The 10155-nt window shown below is 40.1% G+C and overlaps 1 protein-coding gene across 1 annotated transcript in view; it reads right to left on the bottom strand.

The window, feature by feature from the left end:
* The window catches only part of ZYG11B (zyg-11 family member B, cell cycle regulator), a 76277-nt gene that overhangs the window by 8981 nt on the left and 57141 nt on the right, over nucleotides 1-10155 (bottom strand). The window contains exons 10-11 of the mRNA XM_011973774.1: nucleotides 997-1194; nucleotides 819-871 (exon numbers count right to left, since the gene is read on the bottom strand). Coding sequence (XP_011829164.1) covers nucleotides 819-871; nucleotides 997-1194 — 251 coding nt within the window. The remainder of the gene's footprint in view (nucleotides 1-818; nucleotides 872-996; nucleotides 1195-10155) is intronic.

Raw genomic sequence — 10155 nt, 5'->3', positions numbered from 1 at the left:
TATTTACATTTGGAGTCTTGCTCTGTCACCCAGGCTGGAATGCAGTGATGCAGTCATAGCTCACTGCAGCCTCAAACTCCTGGGCTCAAGTGATCCTCCCACCTCAGTTTCCTGAGTACTGGGACTACAGGTACGTGCTACCCCACTCGGCTTCACCTTTAATTTCATAACATTCTATGGACATCTAGCATAACGGTATTTTATCTGATCCACATTTGATCTCCCTCACAAGGATATAAAATTCTTGTGTGCAGCCACCATGTCTTTGTTCATCTTTGAATTTCAAGAGCACAGAACAAATTCCTAGCACTTGTCTTCAATAAATGTGAAATGAAGGAAACATGAAGTATGATAGGTGGTAGAAAAAAGTCAAAATACTTTGCTTCTCTTAAAGCCAATACTTTTGGCTGGGTGTGGTGGCTCACGCCTGTAATCCCTGCACTTAGGGAGGCCCAGGCAGGCAGATCACTTGAGGTCAGGAGTTCAAGACCAGCCTGGCCAACATGGTGAAACCTCATCCCTACTAAAAATACAAAAATCAGCTGGGTGGGGCAGCGGGCGCCTGTAATCCCAGTTACCCAGGAGGCTGAGGCAGGGGAATTGCTTGAACATGGGAGGTGGAGGTTGCAGTGAGCCAAGATCATGCCACTGCACTCCAGCTGTGGTGATGGAGTGAAACTCTGTCTCAAAATAAATAAATAAATAACCAACCAATACTGAGGTGCCTGAGGGAAAACACATGCATCCAGTAGGAATGACTCTTAGGAATGATCTCTGGACTAGGTTACTGGTTTACTGTTAATTATGATACTAATTACCTGTATGCTACCATCTCGCACTCTGGAGTTGGCCATTTCAAAATAGCTGAATGCTGGAAGACAAAAGACACACAAGAAAGGATTACAATATTTATTTAGCACTGCATTATTTACTACATTATGAGGCTTTCGTAGTTTAACCACTATGAATGTCTTTTGTTGGCACGAATGACCCTACCAAATCATCCAGCAGAGAATTCCTCTGGCTACGACTCAATGTCCAAGCTTGTTCACCTCTGGATATTAAATGGGCAATAATTCCAGCTGCAAAGTAACTGACTTCCACTTCCACACTGTGTAGAAGACTACTGATGTGGTCTATAAAATCTTTCCACATTAATTCAGAATGCAATTCTTGTACTTCAGCTATATTGTTCTGGAAAAAAAAAGAAGATATAAAAATTAATGTAATACGTAGAGTAAATGGTTAAGATAACGGTTTTTAGGCCCTGGACAACAGGCAATTCAGGAAGGTGAGAGAAAAGTATTTCCCTGAGAGAAAGTATTCAAATGAGGGCAGTTTACAGACTGCAATGAAGGTAAGAGGAAGCCAAAGAGAAAGTAGTAGTTTTGTTGAAACAGAGATCACAGTTCAGGGTGATCAAGCAGCAAAACTCTGTAGAAGGGAGTGCTGGAAAGGACAAAGCTCCACACTCAAAGACAGAGCACACATGACCTGCACCCCAAATCTCTGGCTGAGTAATGACAAGGATGAAACTCCAGGAGGCTAGAAAAGGAACTACCAGAAAGTAGTACATGAACAAATCCCAAAGTCACACAGGGATAGGAGTAGTTCACATTTCCACTAGCCAGACTCAAGAGACCTCATGATAAGCAAAGTATTTGATAGTAGTAGGGCTAAATTATATATGAGCCGTAAAGTCTCATAAGACGCCACTCTAACAAAACAAATAAACAGGACTGGGTGTGGTGGCTCATACCTGAGAGGTCAGGAGTTTAAGACCAGCCTGGCCAACATGGAGAAAGCCCGTCTCTACTAAATATACAAAAATTAGCCAGGTGTGGTGGTGCACACCTGTAATCCCAGCTACTTGGGAGGCTGAGGCATGAAAATCACTTAAATCCAGGAGGCAGAGGTTACAGTGAGCTGAGATCGCACCACTGCACCCCAGCCTGGGAGACAGAATGAGATGCCATCTCAAAACAAACAAACCAAAAATGGCTGGGCACAGTGGCTCACGCCTATAATCCCAGCACCTTGAGAGGCTGAGGCAGGCGGATCACCTGAGGTCAGGAGTTCGAGACCATCCTGGTCAACATGGAGAAACCCCGTCTCTACTAAAAAAACAGAAAAATTAGCTGGGCGTGGTGTCATGTGCCTATAATTCCAGCTACTTGGGAAGCTGAGGCAGGAGAATTGCTTGAACCTGGGAGGCGGAGGTTGCAGCGAGTGGAAATCGTGTCACTGCACTCTAGCCTGGGCAACAGAGCGAGACTCCATCTCACAAAAAAAAATAATAAAATAAAATAACACATAAACAAGCTTTAAGAGGAGCAACTTGATCTGCAAGTAACTGCATGCAAGAACAAAGTATAAGACTCTTTAGAGAAAAATAATAAAACCTAGCAATCACCAATTTACATTTCACAAGGACCAGCATCCAATAAAAAAATTACCAGGCATACAAAGGGGCAGAAAAATATGATTCATAACCAGGAGAAAAATCAATCCATAGAAATGAACTAAAAAATAACAGAGATAATAGAATTAGCAGACAAAGACTTAAAGCAGCTATTATAAATATTATAAATATAATTCCAGATGAAATGCAGACATAAACATGAAGGGAGAAAATGAAGATATAAGATAGACCTAAATGTAACTTACAGAAATAAAAAAAAGCTAAATATCTGAAAAGCAAAATATATTGGATGAGATTAACAGCAGATGAGATGCTTCCCGAAAAACAATCAGTGGACTAAACAACAGAGAAATAAAAAGCATCTATGGCAGGGCATGCTGGTTCACACCTGTAATCCCAGCACTTTGGGAGGTTGAGGTGGGAGGATCACTTCAGGCGAGGAGTTCAAAACCAACCTGGGCAACATAGGGAGACCCTGTCTCTAATCACATACACAAAAAGAAATAGAAACCATCCAAATCAAAGTACAGAAGAAAAAATCAAACTGGGGAAAAAAGCCAATAGAGGAGTTTTGGGACCTGTGGGATAATGTTAAGTCTAACATGCTTATAACTGAAGTCATAGAAGAAGCAGAGAGTAGAGAGGGTATAAAAAAGGTATTTGAAGAAATAATGGCCAAAATTTTTGCAAAATGTGATAAAAATTATAAATCCAAAGATTCAACAGAAAAAAAGTGTCCACTTAGACTTCAATAGCCAACTCAAAATTTATCATTCAAAAAATCAAAGCAAAATAAAAAACTTTGTTAGGTAAACACCACCAGAGTGAAAAGTCATTGCCAGCACACCTATAGGACAATAAACGTAAAAAAAGAATAGAACGAGAAATGTGAGTAAATATGAAAGATAAATTTCTCTTTTTCTTTTTTTTTTTTTTGAGATGGAGTCTTGCTCTGTCGCTTAGGTTGGAGTGCAATGGCAGGATCTTGGCTCACTGCAACCTCCACCTCCTGGATTCAAGTGATTCTGCAGCCTCAGCCTCCAAGTAGCTGGGATTACAGGCAGCCACCACCATGACCGGCTAATTTTTATATTTTTAGTAGAGATGGGGTTTCGCCATGTTGGCCAGGCTGGTCTCGAACTCCTGACCTCAGGTGATCTGCCCACCTTGGCCTCCCAAAGTGTTGGGATTACAGGCGTGAGCCACCGTGCCCAGCCAATTTCTCATTTTTAAATTGAGGATTGATGAGCACTCCTGCTTCTGGCCATGGTGGAGTAAAAACAGTCAGATTTAAACATCTGCCTGAAACAACTGAAAAATCCAAATAAACATGAAAAAACAATCTCAAGATACTGGCCACAAGCAATAAAGGACACTGACTCTTAGTGTCCTTTACTAGATGGAAAACAAAATGAGCTACTGCCTTGAAAAAGTTTCCAGGCGGTAGCACAGGGATACAGACCTGAAAGAGAGCTCAGTAGACTGAACAGAGTAGGGGATGAGGTGAACAGTCCACAGAAACGAAGGTAACTCACAGGACAGAACACCAGGGAGAAGAGACCTTGCAAATAAAGCGAGTCCAGCGATCTGCAGAGTCCCACTCCATTCAGCAGAGTAATGATAACAAAATGAACACAAGGAAGATACCTGAGGGCAGGAAAAGAACCATCTAAAGAGTCAGATAAAAGTGCGTAGTGCTCACAGAGGGCTGCTTGTTCTCATCACCCAGCATAGAAAAACCTTTCACTCACAAGGCACTGGGTAGAGTCCTCAGGAATGTCTTGTTGCAGTAGTAGAGAATAATTAGCCCTAGCCTGACCACTGCTCTGGAACCTCCTAATAAATCATAAAAAGCAAGACCCACTGTGATCAAAATGTTTAAAAGTAAGTTAACTGCATCCCAGAACAAAGTTCAAGAATATTCATAGAAAAACAAAAATATTCAGCAACCAAGAAGGTAAAATTCACAAAGTCTGGCATTCAATCAAAAACTACCAAGCAGAATGGGAGAAAATATTTGCAAGTCATATATCTGGTAAGGGATTAATATCCAGAATATATAGAGAACTCCTAAAATACAACAACAAAAAACAAACAACCCAATTTAAAAATAGACAAAAGAATTGAATAGATATTTCTCCGAAGAAGATATACAAATGGCCTATAAACCCATAAAAATATACTCAACACCACTTATCATTAGAGAAATGCAAATAAAAACTACAAGATACTATCTCACACCCATTAGAATGGCTACTATTAAAAAAAAAAAACAGAAAATAACAAGCGGTGAGAGTGTGGAGAAATTGGAACCCTTGGACACTATTGGTGGGAATGCAAAACGGTACAGCTGCTGTGGAAAACAGTATGGTAGTTCTTCAAAATTTAAAAACAGAATTATCACATGATACAGTAATTCTATTTCTGGAACTATACCCCACAAAATTCAAAGCAGAGTCTTAAAAAGATATTTGTGACTGGGCACGGTGACTCATACTTGTAATCCCAGCACTTTGGGAGGCCGAGGCAGGCGAATCGCCTGAGGGGAGTTCGAGACCAGCCTGACCAACAGGGAGAAAACCCATCTCTACTAAAAATACAAAATTAGCCAGGCATGGTGGCGCGTGCCTATAATCCCAGCTACTCAGGAAGGTTGAGGCAGAAGAATTGCTTGAACCCGGGAGGTGGAGGTTGTCGTGAGATATCTGTACACTCATCTTCATAGAAGCATTATTCACAATAGCAAAACCATGGAAGCAACCCGAGTATCCAACAAATGGGTGGATAAGGAAAATGTGGTCTATATATACAATGAAAATTTTTTTTTCTTTTTTTGAGATGGAGTCTCGCTCTCACCCAGGCTGGAGTGCAGTGGCGCGATCTCGGCTCACTGCAAGCTCCGCCTCCCGGGTTCACGCCATTCTCCTGCCTCAGCCTCCCGAGTAGCTGGGACCACAGGCGCCCGCCACCATGCCCGGCTAATTTTTTGTATTTTTAGTAGAAATGGGGTTTCACTGTGTTAGCCAGGATGGTCTCGATCTCCTGACCTCGTGATCCGCCCACCTCGGCCTCCCAAAGTGCTGGGATTACAGGCGTGAGCCACCGCGCCCGGCCTATATATACAATGAAATTCTGACATACACTACAACATGGATGAACCATGAGGACAATACTGTAAGTGAAGTAAGCTAGTTACACGACAAATACTGGATGATTCCACTTACATGAAGTAGTTAAGGAGTTAAAATCATAGAGACAGAAAACAGAATGGTGGTTATGAGGGGCTGCAGAGAGTGGGGGAATGGAATAGTATTGTTTAATGGTTACAGACTTTCAGTTTTACAAGATGAAAACAGTTACAGAGATAAGTGGTAGTGATGGTTCTACAACATTATGAACATATTTATTACCACTGAACAATCCACTTAAAAATGGTTAAGACGGTAAATTTTACATTGTTTACCACAATTTAAAAAATAATAATTTTTTTAAAAAGTAAATTAAAACCTAAGCATGCCAAGTTTCATGAAAACACGACTTATAATGAGGAGAAGAATCACTCGAAATTGACCCTGAACTGACATAGATACTAAGTAAAACTAGCCAATTAGGATAAAGAGTTATTAAAATTTTATTTCATATATTCAAAAAGTAGGAACACAGAAGATACAAAAAACACCTAAATTGAACTTGTAGGGATGAAAATGACAATGTCTAAGATGAAAAATTATACTAGATGGCATTATAGCAGATTAGATATTGCAGATGAAAAAAATTATTGAACTGAAGGCATAGCAAGGGAAACTATCCAAACTAAAACACACAGAATACAAAAGAACAAAAACATTAAAGAGCATCAGTAAGCTGTGGGACAATGTCAAGCAGCTTAATATGTGCAAATTAGAGTCTCCAAAGGACTCCAATGTGGGGAGAAGGGCTGCAAAATTTTTTTTAGGGAAATGGGCAGGTCACAGTAGCTTACTCCTATAAGCCCAGCACTTTGGGAGGGTAAGGTGGGAGAAGTGCTTGAGGCCAGGAGTTTGAGACCAGCCTGGAAAATACAGCAAGATCCCATCTGCACAAAAAAAATATTTTGAAGAAATAATGGCTAAAAACTTTCCAAACTTGATGAACACTATAGACCTATATATCTGAGTAGCTCAATAAATCCCAAATATAGGAAACATGAAGTTAATTACATTAAGACATGTATAATCAAATATTCAAAATTGTTACTAATCTTAAATCATTTTTTTTCTTTTTTTGAGATGGAGTTTCGCTCTTGTTGCCCAGGCTGGAGTGCAATGGCACAATCTCAGCTCACTGCAACCTCCGCCTCCTGGGTTCAAGGGATTCTCCTATCTCAGCCTCCTAAGTAGCTGGGATTACAGGCATCTGCCACCATGCCCAGCTAATTTCTGTTACTTTTAGTAGAGACGGGGTTTCGCCATATTGGCCAGGCTGGTCTCAAACTCCTGACCTTAGGTGATCCACCCACCTTGGCCTCCCAAAGTGCTGGGATTACATGCGTGAGCCACCACTTCCAGCCAACTAATCTTAAATCTTAAAAGTAGCCAGAGGAAAAGAACATGTACATATGTAAGTACAAAGATAATGATGACATCAGATTTTTTATTAGAAAGAAGCAAGTCAGAAAGAAGCTAATCAGTATCTTTAAAGTAATGTCAATCTAGAATTATATACCTGATAAAAGTATCTTTCAAAAACAAAGGTTAAGTAAAGATGTTTTCAGTCAGACAAAAGCTGAAGAATTCATCATCAGCAGATCCACACTGTAAGAAACGTTAAAGGATGTCTTTTAGGCTGAAGAAAAATGACACCAGGCTGGACGTGGTAGTGCACACCTATGATCCCAGCACTTTGGGAGGCCAAGGTGGGTGGATCACTTGAGTTCAGGAGTTCAAGATCAGCCTGGGCAATATGGCGAAATCCCATCTCTACAAAAATTTAAACATTAGCTGGGCATGGTGGTGTGTACCTGTAGTTCCAACTACTCAGGAAGTTGAGGTGGGGGAATTGCTTTAGCCCAGGAGGTCGAGGCTGCAGTGAGCTGAGATCATGCCACTACACTCCAGCCTGGGTGACAGAGTGACACCTTGTCTCAAAAAAAAAAAAATTTACTCTTAGCAATTCTGAAGTGTACAATACATTATTATTAATTTAGGGATTATAGGTGTGAGCCACTGCACCCAGCCAAGAATAAATTTTAAATGCTCTCACTACAAAAACAGTAAGTATGTAAGGTGATGAGTATGTTAATTAGCTTGATTTAATCATTCCACAATGATTAAACACATACATCAAAACATTACATTGGGCCAGGACGGTGCCTCACACCTGTAATCCCAGCACTTTGGGAGGCCGAGTCGGGCAGATCACTTGAGGTCAGAAGTTCGTGAATAGTCTGGCCAACATGGTGAAATCCAGTCTCTACGAAAAAAAAAAAAAAAAAAATGCCAGGCATGGTGGCACACATCTGTAACCCCAGCTACTCAGGAGGCTGAGGCAGGAGAAACGCTTGAACCCAGGAGGCGGAAGTTGCAGTGAGCTGAGACTGCACCACTGCCCTGCAGCCTGGGCGACAGAGCGAGACTCCGTCTCAAAAAAAAAAAAAAATGACAGCCGGGCGCGGGGGCTCACGCTTGTAATCCCAACACTTTAGGAGGCCGAGGTGGGAGGATCATGAGGTCAGGAGATTGAGGCCATCCTGGCTAATACAGTGAAACCCCGTCTCTACTAAAAATACAAAAAACTAGCCAGGCGTGGTGGTGGGCACCTGCAGTCCCAGCTACTTGGGAGGCTGAGGCAGGAGAATGGCGTGAACCCAGGAGGCGGAGCTTGCAGTAAGCTGAGATCGCACCACTGCACTCCAGCCTAGACGACAGAGTGAGACCCCGTCACAAGAAAAAAAAAAAATTGTACTCCACATACACAATTATTATTTTTTATTATTTAAAAAAAAATAAAAAATCACAGGACATGTAAATGATCCAAATACCCCAAATAAAAAACAGCTATTTTCAAACTAGATAAAAAAGCAGTATGCAAGGTATATGCTATCTACAAGAAATACATTTTAAATACAAAGACAAATATAGGGTAAAAGTAAAAGGATAAAACAAGAAATACTATGCTAACACTAGACAAAAGAAAGTACAGATGGCTATATCAGTACCAAAGCAGACTTCAAAGTAGAGGATATTACCAGGGGTAAAGAAAGTCATTTGGTAATGTTAAAGGAGTCCATTAATCAGGAGGACATAATTCTCAATGTTTATACATCTAATAATAGAGTTTCAAAATACATGAAGAAAAAGCTGATAGAACTGTAAGGAGAAACATACATCTACAATTATAGTCAGAGATTTCAAAACTCCTTTGTCAATAATTGATAGAATGGGTAAAATTAGAAAATTAGTAAGGATGTGGTAGAGTTGTACAGTGTCAACTGTGACACTGTATAATCTAATTATTAATTAGTGTTAATTAATCAAGCTAATTAACAATCAGCGACCTGATTGTCATTTATAGAACACTATACCCAATAATAAGACCATACCCATTCCTCTCAAGTGTATATGGAATATTTACCAAAATAGACCATATCCTTGGCCATACACAAGTCTGAATAAATTCAGAAGGACTCTAACCAAACAAAGCATATTCTCTCACCATAAAGAATTAAATTAGAATAAATATCTCAAATTATTGAAACAATTTAATCACAAGGTAATAGAGAAAAATATGGAAGGAAACATACAAAGTTATATTAACATTAATAACTTTACAGAGATAAAAATGATGAAAGGTTGGAGACAGAGCCTTAAGGATGTTAAATACATTTTTGCACTGTTTCACTAGTTATAACAAACATATAGTATTCCTTTTGAAATTTAAAAATAGTATAGGTTTTTTTGTTTTTTTTTTTTTGAGATGGAATCTTTTTTTGTTGTTGTTGTTGTTTCAGGTTTTTTTGAGACAGAGTCTTGCTCTGTTGCCCAGGCTTGGAGTGCAGTGGCACAATCTCGGCTCACTGCAGCCTCTGCCTCCTAGGTTCAAGCAATTCTCCTGCTTCAGCTTTCTGAGTAGTTGGGACAGGCATGTGCCACCACGCCTGGCTAATTTTTGTATTTTCAGTGGAAACGGGATTTCACCATGTTGGTTAGGCTGGTCTTGAACTCCTGACCACCTGTGATCCACCCACCTCAGCCTCCCTAAGTGCTGCGATTACAGGCGTGAGCTACTGCACCCGACCCACAAATACTTAAAATAAATTCCACCTTTCCATTTCAGGTGACCGGAGCCAACTTCTCTATCAAATAATCATATTAACCCTGAATAAAACAATCAAATGCTGTTATTTATTTAATAATTCCTCTATTGCTGGACATTTAGGTTGTTTTCCATTTTCTACCTTATATAATGAAGGCTACAACGAACAGATAGGTCCTCCTTAAATGGCAGTCCTCAGCTTTCCTAAAAATCCATCTCCTCACTGCTTGCATGTGGAAAACAAGCTCCAATTTACATTTTTTAACTCACTAATCTATGCCTTCCATAATCTAATTCCTTGAGAGCAGAGGTCTGCTTTTGTGTGCTCGCTTGGCAGCATATATACTAAAATTGGAACGGTACAGTGAACATTAGCATGGCCCCTGTGCAGGGATACATGTAAATTTGTGAAGTGCTCCTTTTTTTTTTTTTTTTTTTTT

This window comes from Mandrillus leucophaeus, unplaced genomic scaffold (assembly GCF_000951045.1).
Source record: "Mandrillus leucophaeus isolate KB7577 unplaced genomic scaffold, Mleu.le_1.0 Scaffold14, whole genome shotgun sequence".
NCBI classification, from domain to species: Eukaryota; Metazoa; Chordata; class Mammalia; order Primates; family Cercopithecidae; genus Mandrillus; species Mandrillus leucophaeus.
The sequence above is the reverse complement of the archived record's forward strand: the minus strand, read 5'-3'. Positions and strand labels throughout refer to the sequence as shown.